This window comes from Grus americana, chromosome 13, assembly GCF_028858705.1.
Source record: "Grus americana isolate bGruAme1 chromosome 13, bGruAme1.mat, whole genome shotgun sequence".
Classification (NCBI taxonomy): domain Eukaryota; kingdom Metazoa; phylum Chordata; class Aves; order Gruiformes; family Gruidae; genus Grus; species Grus americana.
In genome coordinates, this window is record NC_072864.1 from 20062104 (window position 1) to 20077755 (window position 15652).

Sequence of the window (15652 nt, forward strand, 5' to 3'; positions counted from 1 at the left end):
AAAATTTAAGTTAGGCTTACTCTACTATGCTTACCCCACTTTGTACAGGAATTTCAGGTATCTTCAAGAAGTGGGTGGTAACGCTATTCTTGGTTTAGTAACTCTCACTTAACAGGGATGTTGTAGATGAAGCGTCATCTGTTTTTATAAAAGCTAGATAGCATCTTCTGTTTCTCACATTCAGTTTGCATTTTACAACAGCACTTCTAGAACAAGTGAAAAGACACAAATGAGGACAGCCAAAAACTAAGAACTTCCAGAAGTTTCAAGGATGTCAGGTCCTTACAAAGTTACTACATTTAGATCACTTCAAAAACACAACCTACAGAAAACAGCATTTAGCCTCTCAGGCCCACAGAGATCCCATTAATCTGTGCGCTGTTTGAGGGATATGTGATCCACCCGCTTTGCACCACAGCTCAGCCACTGAGGACCAGGGCAGTAATGCCTAGTGTACAGCTTCATGCTGCGTGAAAGTGTTTAATTCAAGTGGCAGCCAGCTAGTTTTGCTCCATCACAAACTGGATGTTTACTATAAACTGTACCACAGACTGGCTCCAAGAGAAGCCTGCAGCCCGCTGAGGTGTGGCCTGCTGTAGAGAAACCCTTGTGAAAGCTGCCTGGTGTAACAAGTTTACCTATCTTGTGCTAGTATTACGATAAGGTTTTATCCCAGAAGCACTCTTGGCTAGTCTGGCTAGACCCTCAGTCCTACTTGTTGGATAAGACAGTAAGATTTAAGGAACTTACAATTTTTTTTTAATTGTCTTTGTTTGGTGGTCCACATTAAGCAGATCTGACTGTCCTCAGTTTGGTCTCTGAGCTCCCTGGGATCACACAGCAGCACGTCAGCGTCAGCACATATCATCAGCTCAGAAATGAAGCATTTTTACCTCCTCCTGACACTATAGGATGAGAACAGAAATACAATTCAGGCACTTTGAAAAAACCCAGTATTATCATCCATTACAATGGGGGTCAAATTGTTACTGAAGGTCTCATTTTTCCATGCCATCTTGTTTTCAATATAATCTTGATGCTTTTAAAGACTTGTATTATTGCTGAGGTTTAGAAATCCTATAATAAGAATAACCTTTTTTATTTCAATGATTTTTCGGTATTGTATCCTTCTGGAACCTAATGTTTTTATATGGTAAGCACACACCTTCTGACATTTTGTTATAAATGTATTAAAAAAATAAAAATTTAAATATTTTCATTGGTTTCTTTGCCTGCAAGAAAACCACAATCTCAGACCTGATAAAACCACGGTATTTTGAACAATAGGGAGGGTTTTTTGTCTTTTATTGGTGCTGAAAGGAATAACTGGTTGATGCAAACAAGATAATAAAATTTCAAGGCTCAATGATTCTGTGGAGTCCACTTTTTCTGGTTTTGTGATGTGGAGTCTGACGGCACTAACAGAAATCTGACTCTAAGATGCAGTCCGGTGGGTGGGTCAAGTATGGTCTCACTGTGCTATGCCTGTTCTAGTGAACCTGCAGAAAATAAAGGGTGAAAGAAATGACTCCTTTTAACTGACTCTTCACCTTGGCCTCTACTGCTCAGACATCCCCCTGGACAGACACAACCTGCTCAGTTTTCAGGGTGTGCAACCTTCACACAAGCATTCACAGTGCCCGCTGTAGGCTGCAAACCTGAACCCCACATCTTGTGCCAAGTCCCCACTTTAACTACGAGGATATCCACTCTGCGTTGCATTCTGCTAGCATTTAATATAAGACCACTTCACAAGAACAATTCCTTGCAGTTGTACATCTTGACATCTCAACAGTTATCTAATCCCTGAACTGAGAGCAGGTTTTGATCTATAGACTGTCCAAAGTTTATTTAAAACCCAAACAAACCCATGTACTTACGTCCTTAAGAAATCCAGTAATTTAACAAAACAATGTCAATAGAAAAGAATCCACTTTACTGGTTCAGTCTTTCTGAACGGCCCTCAAAGTCCTTTGTAAAAGTGTTAGATAAAACACAATCATTTCTTGGACAGTTGGCATCTTCCAGACATTTAACTAAGAACAGCAAGTACAGAAAATTGTAACTCCTTCCTGCTCCCTCTGGCCCAGGGCTTGTAACGTAGTTTATTATGAACTCATGCCCACAGCTGCCTGTCAGTCAGCACTGTAACTGCAATGCCATCTGCCTCTTTGGCTAGTGTACAGATTCTCTTGGCAAAGCACCTATTAAAATACAAACCTCCCTATCCCACTGAATTTCCTGCTCAGATTGCTGCAGAAACCATTATTCTAGCCCTTTTCTTTGACTAATACTTTGATATACTAATTCTCCTTGTTGCAGCAAATTTAAGTTGCTCAACTACATTTTCACGGCCTTTTGAAAGACACGCTCTTACCCTCTACCACTGTTTTTTGACTAATCCATATTCCCCACCCACCACTCCTAAATCTGTAAGCCCTTCATATTTTCTGCCATACTTTCCCTGACATTTAGGGAAGGCTCCAAGCAGACATTTGTGAAATCAGTGAACGGGGCTTGCTAGGAAGTCTGGCAGAAAAAAAAACAATCGTCTTTTACATAATGGCACATTTAACAATTGCTCCTTGCGACCATTAGATGTGGATGGGAAGAAGCACGTATTAATCATGGAGAAGATGGGGAGAAGTGTGCATTAATCATGGGTAAGATTAGAAGAAAATGGGAGGAGAAAAAAAAGTATCTGAGGATAATTACACATTGGGTATGGGTACCCAAGAAGATCATGGAATCTCCTTCAACATTTAACCTAGGCTGTATATTGATTCCCTTTCCCTCCCCCCTTGATCCCCCAAGTCTCCTTGATAGGTCTGACGAACATTTTGTACCATGGCAAATTGTATGAGCTGCTAAGGCTGTGCTCAGCCCTACACATGCCGCAGTGCCCATGCTGATACCATTGCCTCTCACACCGATAGAGGCTTTTCCAACCTGTGAAGCCAATTCATCTGCCTTCACCTTTGTTATATCCTCTCCCCCTCTTCCCGTCTGATGTATAGACTCTCTGGGGCAGAAGACTACGTCACTGCCATCTTTATTATAGAGCACACAGCACTACATCACCAAGGCAAATGTTTCCTAGGCACCAAGAACCATCAAAACAGCAAATGGAAATCAGAAGAGGAGATTAACTGTAGCAGAAAAATGCTACAGCCTTCCTGTGTGCTTTAAAGGATGAGATAATTGAATATAATCACATAAAATAAAGGGACATTTTCCCCATGTTCCTATTAACATACTAGCTTTCAGCTAGCTTTCCTGTAATTTGCATAATTCCTAGAAAACAGCACCTGCTTACTCTGTCCCCCTGGAAATGTCCATAAGCTGATGCTTTACCTTCCCTCACTTCCCACATGAGCATCTCATACTCACCAACACACGCTTGCACAGTTTCCCCCACTGCCAAGCCCTCTCTTGCCTTTTGTAAGTAAACATTTGATGTCTCCAAAGCCAAACTCAGCAGAACAACTCCAAACTGCTTCAAGTGCCACAATACAGTTGGTGAGCCAGGTGTGCCAGAATATCCTTTATCTATATAAACACTGCAACAAAAACCCAGAGATTCACTGTTAAACTACATCTGTCACAACAGGGTTTTTTTTGCAAAACTGTGCTAAAGCTCCTCAAGTCATGGCAGCGTGTCCAAAGCAGCCAGAAGCCTTAAAAGTCCCACTCCTATTTGCAAATGTTTGACTCTTCCAAATTCCATCAACAAGATACGTCAGCCTGATGAGCTCAGTGGAGACCTTAATGGGATCCTGAATGCCATACTGTCATTAGTATATTGAATATTGATATCTGACTGCTTTCCACCCCGCTAAAATGGAATTTGCCTCACAGATACACACATTAAACACTGTATTAGCTAGTAACTGATATAAATCCTTCTGCCTTAACGACACAAAAATGGAGGATGATGGCTAAAACATTGCAGTGTTACACCAGAGAAACAGAGCTGCCTGTAGAAAGGCTAGTAACGTGTTTGTAAAGTGGGGAGACGTACCCTACACATTTAACCTGAGAGCTGCAATTCCACAAATGCCTAGTGGAAAGACTCACACAGAGTTCAGGATGCAACTATGGTAAGAACTTCTGTAATTTTAAGATTCTGGATGATGCAGTAAAAGCAACTGAAGTGATTTCCAATGCTACTATAGCATTGCATGCTACAGCACCTGCACGGGCAGCTTCCAAATAACACTTCAGTATTTGAAAGAAGCGACGTGGGAGTTCAGAACCTGAAATCACGCAACGGCAGTATATTCTGAATGGATCCCACTGCAATGAATGGAAAGAGATGAGCATGAGGAGGGGATGACGATGTCTTTCCACATCAAATGTAATTAGGTACCTTTGTTCTCATTAAAGAGGTTCATGAACTTCTAAATTAGCAGAAGATTATTAGCTTGAACACCCAGGCTCTGCTATAATTTGGGTAACATCCTCACTATTTTTTCTAGTCTAACTAGATATAATATTGTTACATTTGTGTTTGGCTGCAACAGGTTCAAAAATACCTTTCAAATGCCAATCCAGAATTAGGAATACCCAGAAAAATACAGGCAGATCTTTCTCTGCAATTAAAAATTGTCACCAGCTCCACCAAAGCCAACATTTAATGTTATATATTGGTTAGTAAGGACCTTCAGGATATCAAGGAACAAAAGGCAGTTGCAAGGTCTGCAAGACATCAACTGAAAAGAAATCCTAGGCCTAGCGTGGTGCCAAGCACTATGCTAAATATATTTCTAATGAAAGGTGTATCACACAAGACAAACTAATTCTCAGTATGCAGCCTGGTCCATTATCTCAGCCCCAAAATAACAGTTATGAAACAGGTATTTAAATTCTATTTGCTGTTACTCTTTGGTTACATATAATTTCCCTTTTCCACATTTGCCGAGAAAGCTATTTATAGTCACAGCAAACTCAGACTTTTAACAAAATGTGTCTTGTATCTTACAATAAGCTCATAAGGAGGACTTCATGCTGTAGTTACTTCATTAATTATTAGATTGGTGTTCTTGGAACTCTGTGGCATATATGAACTAACGGTGCTTATGCTGGTGAGATCCCTCTTGCCCGCAGCTGACCTTGTGTGCCCTTCCACCTCACTGCAAAAACCTCAGCCTCACCATTCTGCAGCTGTGTGTTCCAATGTTCGAGCAAATTAGAAACTGTAAATGTAGCATTTATTATATACTGACAGAAAGAAATGCTGAGTCTGGTTAAATACTGGGCAGTGGCTCTGTAACCAGTATAAGAGGTCCTTGTCCAGGCCTGGATTCCCAGGGGCTGATAATTAGAAGGAGGTTACTGACCACAAGACCAGACAAGTTCAAAACCAGCTTCCCAATGACCACAACAGAATGCAAAACAACCCCAACCAAACAAAAATTCCTCTCCAAAGCCTCACTGCTTTTAAAACAGAGTTCAATATATTTTAAAAACCAGATAATATGCATGAGCCCTACTACAGGAAAGGACTATACAGAGCAACCTGTATGATCCCACTCAGTCCTGTGTTTGGTTTGAGGACAGGAGAAAAGTACAGAATTTCTTCTGCTTCTATGTAATGATTATTTATAAGTGCAAGCATAATTATCTGTTTGGGACCTTCGGTTTATTCTTTTTAAAAAATAATTGATATTTTTATTCATGTTTTAAACATGGACAGAACTGGCGCTTATTAGCAGAAACTCTTCAAGTATGAATAGCTCCTGCTGGGTCTAGGTAAGATGACTGTACTTCAAGCGTGGGCAGCAGCAGAGGAGAATGGAAAAAAAAGGAATAGGAGATACTTGATTTACTGACATACTATAAAGATACAAGAGCATGTAAAAAGGAAAAAAACAACAAAACCAAAAAAAAGTTAAGAACATTAATAAAGTTGAAATGACTTTTAGTTATTCGGGAAACATTCCACGGTATGTACATTGCTGACTAATTTTGTTACCAAGAAGCATGACTACACCTTGCCTTTTGTTGTAGAGATACTTTTTTATTAAATCTTATTTTAAATATAATTTTTTGATTAGATGTTGCCCAGCCAACCCAGGCAATGAAAATACAGACTGTCTCAAAATAAGAAAACCCACAAAACCAAAACACACAACCAAAAAACTCATAGCGCTCAGCTTTTAAGGGGAGGTAAACAATGGAGCAGTGTATCTAGTTCCCAGCTAGAGGCAGAGACACAAGTGGAATATTCTCCCTGTAAGCAAAGGGATACAGGCAGCAACATCCAGGAAAGCAGCAGGAAGCTGGCAGTGGATATAAGGCACTGCATTGATCTGAATAGATGATCTCCTGTGAGAAAATACCTTTATTTTTTCAGGCAGACTACACAGCTGACTGGCACCGTGACAAATACAAAAATGGCAGCATTCTAAATGGGGACATGTTCTGCCATCGAGGGAGGCTTCAAAGAAAGAGAACAAGCTAAACAGCACCTAAAAGGGCCACGTCACATCCTTATTGCAAAGCGCCTGCTGATACCTGATGACTGCCACTGTGGAGCAAGGAACATGCTGCCAACCGCATCTGTATATTAGCATATCGACAACAGATAATCAGAGGAGTTCAACTCTCCATAACACAACCCTGACACTAACCTGTTTAGATGATCCGAGGTGCTGGTGCCCCTTTTGGAATGGAAATGCTACTTATACCTCTACCCCACTGTTTCATTCATATGATCTATAAACATCAAATACAAACTATAGCCTAGCAGTACAGGCATTGCACATGAATACAGTAAGAGACTGGCCTTGAAGGGATTCCTGTCTGTAACAAGCACAAAAGAAAACACATAAATTAAATGTTTTGTCAGGTATACGCCCATAAAACCTGTGCAATGGAGCATCCTGGCACAACAGGCATAAAGCCTGTTTTGTACTGAAATACGAAGACGTAGTCTTTCCTAGATTTTTCTCCTCCTTCTTTCCTTTTTGGAGACTTTTTTGAAGTATAGTGCAGATTATGTGCCAAGATAATGCAAAAGAGGGTGAAAACATAACATTTAACATGGAAGTTGCCCTTATGGTTCATTGATTCTGCTGTGCAACATAGAGGGAACTGCTAGTTTTTGTTGAGCATTAGCCAGTATTATGCAAAAAAAGAAGGGGGGAAGGAAAATCTAAAAACCGCATAAATTTATTAAACACATGAAGGAGAAGAGATGCAACTTCCCTGACACTTTCATACAAAACAAAAATACACAATAAGCCATCATAATGCAATATACTAGCACAGTTTTCACACAAGGCTGTTATATATTAACCTGCTGCCTCCACCAAGATCTTCATCCTTTGGCATGCTATGCCTAGAGAATTAGGATTAGTGCTCTCTAACTACACACAGGCTGCACGAGGTAGCTTTCTTGTAATCTTACCACACTTTTCCCATGCCTCATCAGTCCCATCTGATAAAGTTCTGGTTTTATGCTTCTGAAAGAGAAGCATAAACTTTAAATTAAACATTTTTGTAGGCAGAAACACCTTTTACTGAAGAGAAGTGCAAGCGTCTGCCTAGTTCTGGGAGAGTTCCTGGCTTGCGTTTCCTCTGAAACCTCTGCTTTGCTCTCAGAATACACTGCCTGGTCAACTGGGCACAAGGGAGCTTGGAGCCATGAAAGAGATAGCCATCGATTTTAAGCAAGGCCAAGCCTTAATGAGGAGCAATACCAACAGGGTTGCTTAAGGCACCATCACTTAAACTCTCTGAACTGAAACTGCTAGATTTACCATTTTAATCACTCGGATGAGAACACACTACTGGAGACACACAGTAACAGAGATAGATGTATACGGAGGCAGCTGAGGCTAATCCCTGTCACTTAACACAGGAGGTATGATAACGCTGCTGTGACTGTTTTTAAAATAAGGGAAAAAATATTTTAAAATTAACCAGGGATGACTAGATTTTAACATAAACAACCCTCCCTTGAGTCTTCAGCCTTGCCTATACAGATTACAACAGAATTAACACTAAATTTAACCCAAAACTGGCATCTGCAATTAGTATTTTCCTTTTGTCCCCCGCTGCCCCCTCCGTTCTTCCCCCTAGGGCAAGAAAAGCTAATAAAACTAATAACGCTACCCATAACACAGAAAGGTATCTTACATGGGGGGCAGAACCCGCAAAAAACCCCTTACATGCTGCTTGCCTTTTCATCAGTCAGCATGGCTTGAAAAATAGCCGTTTAGTCTTATTTTATTATTTGTAAAGGCATATCTAGAAGAAAAAAATAACGTTCTACAGCAAATTAGACCTAACAGCAACTAAATTTCAGTGATACTAAAAACAACAAAAAAATTAAGCCTTTTGTTTTATACCTCTACAGAATGAGGCTAAGTACATTCAAAACATTTTTCTTCCTCTTCATAAGCTTGCCACTAAAAGGCCATAGGCTTCCTTCACCAGAAACTGGCTATAAGAACTCTTAAACTGGCTATGGAAAACTCTTAAACAACATCAGCTGAGGAGGCAAGAGACCCTAAATGCTACTGTTTTAAAACACCAGGGGCATGAACATTCAATACTAAAGCCGCCGTCTTGGTCCTTAGCTTACTCACTACTTGGTACAACATCCCAGGATACACACATGCCAAAATAGCAGACAAAATTATATGGTTTGAATATTCTTTTCATACCAGTTCATTACTCATGCGTGTGCTTGGTTTCCTCAGCCTGCAAATCACACAGACATACTCAACACACAAACTTTTGTTTCTGAAGCCCCACTATTACTTCTAAAACAAAGTGGGCCTCTAAGCCGGACAAAGTTTGCTCCCTCATGCAAACCTGCGGACTGGAAGCAGGTGCCAACACAACTTATTTGATGTCGGAAACAACAGGGCTCACTGGGAGGTGCAGACCCACCAAGGCTGCAGCAAGGCCAGCTACAGCCTAGTGGGAAGGGCCACCACGGCCAGACGGGTGAGGGCCCGCCCGGCGCGCCCCGCGACAGAAACCGCTCGACAACTTGACGCCCAGGGCCGCCCGCCGCGGCGCAAACGGCTCAGCCAGACCAGCGTCCCCACTCCCACAGCAAAACGCCTCCCCAGCCCGGCTTACGGCTGCCTTCCTGCGGCGCAGAGGCGAACCGCTACCCCCACCAGCTGCTCCCCCTCGCCGCCGCCTCCACGGCAAAGGGGAGGACGGGGGGTATAAAAACATGTCTCCCCTCGCCTGAGGCAGCAGGCGGCCAAAATGGCGCGCAGCCGGGCTGAGGAGGGGGCTCGGCCAATCAGGAGCGGGGCTCGCGCCCCGGGCAGGTGTGGGCCAGCGCGCTCCCAAGAGAAGGGGCGTCGGGGGCACGCGGCCGTGGCGGGCAGAGCCGTGCGCTCCAGCCCCCCGGACCGGCGGCCCCGGGAAGCGCTGGCAGAGCCGGGAGGCATCCCGGGGCACGCAGCCGCTCCGCCGCCCGCCTCTGGAGGCTCCAGCAGAGTCGGTTTATTATTGATTGGGGATGCACCCACGGCCCTTTCCACCTAAAGGCAGGGGATGTGATCGTCAGCCCTTCGCCATAAATGACTTTGCAGTTGCCCATGAGGTAGGCAGGGGATTGTGTATCCAGACCTGCAGTGCAGTCACTTCAACCGTTCCTAGAAATACTGCAGTTGAGAAGAATTACAACATTTTAAAGTGCTGCAGCAAAGGCTGTTTGTCTCTCCCTCCCACCCCATTCATCACTACAGCTTGATTTATTTGCCGATTCTCAGCGTTGTGAATAATTGGTTTCTTGGATACTCTCTAACATGAAGCAAGCAGCCACTTTATGGGAGTACAGACTCCATCAGCCTTGAGAAGCAGGAGCCCGCTCAGTAAACTGCAGCACCCATTCTTTCTTCCAAAGCACGAGTGCAATGCTTCACCTAGAGTGATGTGCAAGGCAAGAAGGAGCAGAGGCTGCAGAAAGTACCAGTAGAGACAAATCCACAGTAAACAGGCGGCTGCTGCAGTACGTCATGTAGCTGCCCTTCAGCAAAACCCTGAGGAAGAAGAAGAGGTTATGTGGCCGGTCTCTAGCATGTAACATTAGCCAAGATATCCTGGGACTGTGCCCACACCACTGCGAAGAGCACCATCAGACCTGCAGTTGCAGGGCTTTCCCTCTGCGTAGAGGAAGATAATCAGCTACCGTTCTTTCATTAGAGCCCTTGCCCACAAGAGAGCCATCTTTAGGGCTCTCAAATCCTAGACAGAATCCTGCTGGGGGGAGTGGGTCATCTTCATGACAGCCTTTCGAAACAAAACCAAAGCCCTACAGCCTTGTAAATATATATGTATTATTTATATATAAAAATATAACTTTTATATTTTTTTTTTATATATATATATAAAAACCATATAAATAAACCCCATGGTTTTAATTACTGAAGTATCCAAGGATTTGCTGCCTCTGAGCCTTTATCTTCTGTATCTCGGTCAAACCTCATAAGGCTGCATTTGAAATCACACTGCACTAAGAAAACAAATGATTAAAGCAGACCAAGGGAGTCAGGGGATTAGTTTATTCTGCGTGGCCTTGAGCAAGTAATTTTTAGCTCTGAGGCCCTGATCTTATAGTGAGCCTGAGGCAGATGAAACACTTGAACACCCACACAGAGCACACTTAGTTTTTTCCTCATCTGAAAAATGGGGATAACAACACATACCTCTCTCCGAGAAAAGTCTTAATCATTAATCTGCATTAAATGCTTGGAAATGTGAAGTTTTAAAATGATTAAGTACCAAAGCAAATTAACATTTTGCAATGCCATAAGAGTCAGTAAGGCAGAATGACAACACAAGCACCCATTGTATTCAGCCCACAATCGTCACTGGAAAAATCTAACACTAGGAAGCTGTAATAGTCTTCTCCATCCTAACAACCAGCTGTAACTACAAATAGAATACAAAAGATGAGTGACTAAATGAATTAGTCCTGAACTACACACTTTATCTTGTTAAATGCAGGAAGCCTACACAGAGCAGTTTCAAAGGGTCTAATGAAGGAGAAAAGCAAGCTCCGGGATCTCAGTCCTCGAATTGCCCAGCCTCCAGACAAAAGATACCCAGTTTCCAAATGATGGAACAAATCTTGCAGCTGTCACGACTCAGAAAGCACCCTTTAAATTAAATGCAAGACTTGTCCTTCATTATGGCTGTGACAACTTTACTGTCCTAAAAGCATTATTCATACTGTGTATTTGGCATGAGAAACTTTGCTGCCTGCTTGTTTTTTTACGGTAGGTGCAAATCCCTATTAGTCCTACTAGCAGTTGTCACTTTTTGTGCTAGCTTTCCATTTCAGTGCATGTATTTACAGTGTATCTTATAACATCACAAGCATTTTATTTGCACATGAGATAGCTGCACTGCAAGTCCTTACTAGAAGTAAACATGATCTGAAAGTGCACTAAAAATTTAAAAGTGGATTCTCAGCACCCTCTTGTGGATTTATGCTGTGGTAACTACCTAGTAAAACTTTCACTACAGTTCAGAGCTACAGATAAGTTATTTTTGCAGCAAAACTACACAAGGGAAGTTAAATGTGCATGGCAAAACTCTGTAGTTTACGATTATTTTTAATACCTGAATAAAACCTGCATCTTTAGTGCAAGTGTCTCTTGGACCACATTAAAAAATCTGCCAGTTGTACACTGGCTCTCATGCAATATATGAACTCTAATACTATTAGTTCAGTGGTGGCAGGGGATCCTGTTTCTATTAAAACATGCATCTATGCCTGCAGGCCTAGTCAGGATCAAATCTGTTGTCATTTAGAAAAAAAATGCCTGTGGTGGCTGCACAGAATAAGTTCCTTCCAAGAGAAAATAGGATTCTTGCTCAGCTTATTAAGATGCCAGTAGCCAGAAGCTCTTACAACTCGGCACATCATCGCAACGCTTCTGACAGGTCTGGGAACAAACAGGAGTCTGAATGCTGCCACTGGGTAGAGATGTGTTTTTCTGATAAAGTGGCTTTCCTCCCCCATGTGTGTGCTTGCAGTAAAATGCCCTGTGGGAGAGGACAGAGATAAAAGTACCTTTGGTTTGGTTTTGCATGTGTGTAAGGATTGGCCAGTATCCCCATAAGCAGCTGGTTTCCACACAATTTACAGATCACACTAGGTTTTTAAATCCAACCTGAAGAATTCATAGAAGCCAAGAAAGACTGATGCCTACACTAAATACTCCTAGTCACATGTGAACAAATCTTTCCCCAAGTCACCCAGATTTGTATCAACACAGCCATGTTTTGTATGTACCAGAATTTAATAAGTGGTGTGACTTACGTGAAAACATTCAAACTATACGCATGGTAAGGATTTGCTTCAACACAATGGCTTCTAGCATGTTTTAACCAAATCCTGAAAGCAGTTTCCATGCCTGTCTAAATACATAAGCATAACCAGCAACTACTAGCAATGTTGATCACACTTACAGTGAATTAAAACATGCACAAGGTTTCCTGAGCACATCCATCAGATTTTGTTCCTCTAAGGAACCCACAGACGCTAAAATATGGTCTGCGTTCCAGCGTTCCAGTCTTTTTATTTTTCTGGATAGCAGCAATACAATTACCACTCCAGGTATATTGCAATTTAAGATGTTTTTCCTCACATGCAGATAATATGATTCATATTAATTGCCACAGTTCGGTTCTAGCAGCACAGTTCTGCAGATAAGCTAGCGACTACATCTATCCTTCGCCCTTCACTTTCACTACACTCCTCTGAGATATTCAATAGTCCCAAGTCTCACAATACCCAAAGGGTTCAAAAAGGATACCTCTCAGTCACTGTGCCTAATAACTACCACAGTGCCCATGTATCATCAACATACATAATACTGATAACAAAATACAAATTCCCATCAATGTGGATTTCTTCCCTTTGGCATTCTAGCAAATTTATCCCATTTTATTTTTTCTTAGGAAGTACAATTCAGGCACATGCATATACATTTACATTAAAATACTGTAAATTCAGGTGTGGTTTTGTTCTATCTTACTTTTATTTTTCAAGCATATAAATTCTCATATATTGCTGTTAGTTCTGTGTTCCCTTTGGAACACTGTGTGCTTCCATAAGATCCAGAATCATTTGTGCAAAGCTATTCCTACTACAGAACAAGAACAGCAGCTCATGCTTTCTGTGTCCAGCCACGAACAAACACAGCATCTGTTTTTCTGCTGCGTTATCTCCTCCAGAAGAGAAGCTATACAATACAAGTCTTATGCGTTCAGATTTGCACAACTGTCTCTGTGCCTTTATTTAAAAAAAAAAAAAAAAAAAAAAAAAAAAAAGGGCCAAGCCTTTACCATTTAAAAGGCTCGGCCATATTACTGTTCCCTTGACAATTGCACAGCTTATGCTCCCAACATAAAACAGACAGATTTGTGTCAGCATACTTTCTGTGGGCTAGGAGCTGTGTATCAAAATTAGAAACAATTGTTTAATGAACAGCAACCTATATATTCCAGTGAAGTATCTAAGAAATGAGAGTCTGAAGTTAAGCATCTTAGAAGTAGAGTTTTGAAAAGTGAAATCCACAGATCTCAGTAGGAGCTGCAGGGTTTCTGTTCTAGTGAAAAACATTAGTCATGTATTTCATTGCTTCCTTACATCTATTAAGTGTTAAGACGTTGGTCAGGAAAATAGTTTTGAAAAATTCTGGACTATTTCAGATGTCTTCCAGGTCTATAAATACGATCACACTCTTAGGAAGAAAAAGAGGAAAAATTCCTACTCACCAGAATTATACATCATGGTGACCAAGAAAGCAAAGCAGAGTAGGCTCCTGCTCCCTCATGGCTTCTTTATGGCATTCATTTCACTTTGCTGAAGTTGCTGCTCAGAGGAAATAGGGGTAGCTTTGGTAAGCAGAGTTATCCCTGCGGCTGGCTGACATAATTTAGGACAGGCAGTACATTGATTTTCTATTTCCCTTAATAGGTCACACATACAAAACGGATACACCAATTGATTGTTCATCTAAAGCAGAATTAATTGCACACACGTGGTCACGCACTACAATTTTTGCCAATGAGATTTGGAATGCAACTAAGAAAACCTCAGTTATGGACATGTGCTACTGCAGACCAACATACAACTTAGCTAAACTGGCAGAGCTCTGACGGAATGAGTATAAGGTCACATTTTTGATCATGTAATGTATATTATATATCTCCTACAGATTTGCAAGTTTTTTAGACTACAGCTCTTTTTGTTGTTTCCGGTCAGACTGCCATGAGTTTGTCACTTCCAATTAACCTGAAGACATACATTTCCTAATTTCCAGTTACGCGTTTCCAGACTTTGGTCACTGTTTGGCAAATGTCTTTTCAGAAATATCGCATCTCAGACTCCAGCAGAACGTCAGTGCATCATGCTTTAATTCACTGACCATTTCAGTTAATACTAGCCACAACTCACACAAGTCTGCAAGAAGCTAAACTGTTTCCTTCTCCCTATTAAGTGTACCAATACACGTATGTAGCTTGACTTGGGATTTCTTTTTGTGCACTCTGAACATTATTTTCCATTTTACAGTGACAAGAGCAAAGCCTACAAATAGATGAGTTTAACTCACTTTTATCTAATGTTAGTGTAAGGTTTAGTGTCTTGATCCACTATGTGCCATGCAATAACCAGTTAAGTCAACTGTTTTGTAGCTCCATAACATTATTCAAAACCCCCAAATCCCAGAGTTTCACACTGAAACAGATGATAACAAGTATGTGTATATATGTATATAAACCCTGTCAGGAATACCTGTCCTTAAGAAAAGGTTCCTCTCTACCTCCCCAACTATGTATTTCGAAAACAAAACCAAAAAGGTTTGAAGTATATTTCAGAACAGTCAGTTTACTCTCTGAGCACAATAAAAAAAACCCCTCTGCTGTACAAAAAACCCAACCTATATAAGTTTATTATAATTTAGGAACAGTAGTAAAAGGAAAGTATTTTACAATAGCTTAAAATCCATGGCAATCTCTCCTGTTTTTGTGTCGAAATTTATAGCATATGTGACAGCACTAGGAAGGTCTGACAGAGTTTCTGATTCAATAACAGAACTGAAGAAATAGACAGCTTGCTTGCAGTGGGGATTCCATTCACAGTTTCCCTACAGGAGAGAGTTAAAAGTGAAAGCAGTCAAAACTCTGCAGTATAATTGCTAGACAGTAATAATGCAGTAAGAGCACAAGAGTTCTTGTTCCCAGTTCAGTATACAGTGATCAGATAGTTATCGCTTCCATTGCCATCTATTCCATGATAGGATACATAGCTTGAAGTACCATATGCTACACTGCACAGTGAAGTTGTGGAAGACAAAAATTGATTTGGTCAAAGAATATTTAGATAGAATACCAAAAATACTTATTTTCCTTCAATATTTTTGCTTTTGTTAAAGTGAGAAAAGGGATTTGTATGAATAAATTCTACTTGGAGCTAGCATCACATGTAAGTTCTGAATGTGGTTCCAAACTCTGGGAGCATCTGGAACCAACTCAGACTTTCCCATTTTAAGGTACATCTCCTGCTCCCCCAAAAAATATGAACAGATAGTTCTACTAGCTCTGTCCAAATAGTTGTCAAACAGTGTAACAATGAGCACTACATAAACCAAGCATGGCCAACAGA

The 15652-nt window shown here is 41.2% G+C and overlaps 1 protein-coding gene across 9 annotated transcripts in view; it reads right to left on the minus strand.

Moving 5' to 3' along the window:
- Positions 1-790: 790 nt before the first annotated feature.
- PRMT7 (protein arginine methyltransferase 7) overlaps positions 791-15652 on the minus strand; it is a 32769-nt gene continuing 17907 nt past the window's right edge. For 5 of the 9 annotated variants that reach the window (XM_054840521.1, XM_054840520.1, XM_054840519.1 and 2 more), the window contains 2 exons: positions 14980-15134; positions 10552-13858 (listed from right to left, as the gene is read on the minus strand). In XM_054840521.1, coding sequence (XP_054696496.1) covers positions 13837-13858; positions 14980-15134 — 177 coding nt within the window. In that variant the 3' untranslated portion in view covers positions 10552-13836. Of the gene's footprint in view, positions 906-10551; positions 13859-14923; positions 15135-15652 lie in introns of those variants that run through there. The other 4 variants (XM_054840523.1, XM_054840522.1, XR_008579117.1 and 1 more) reach the window with 3 other exon arrangements.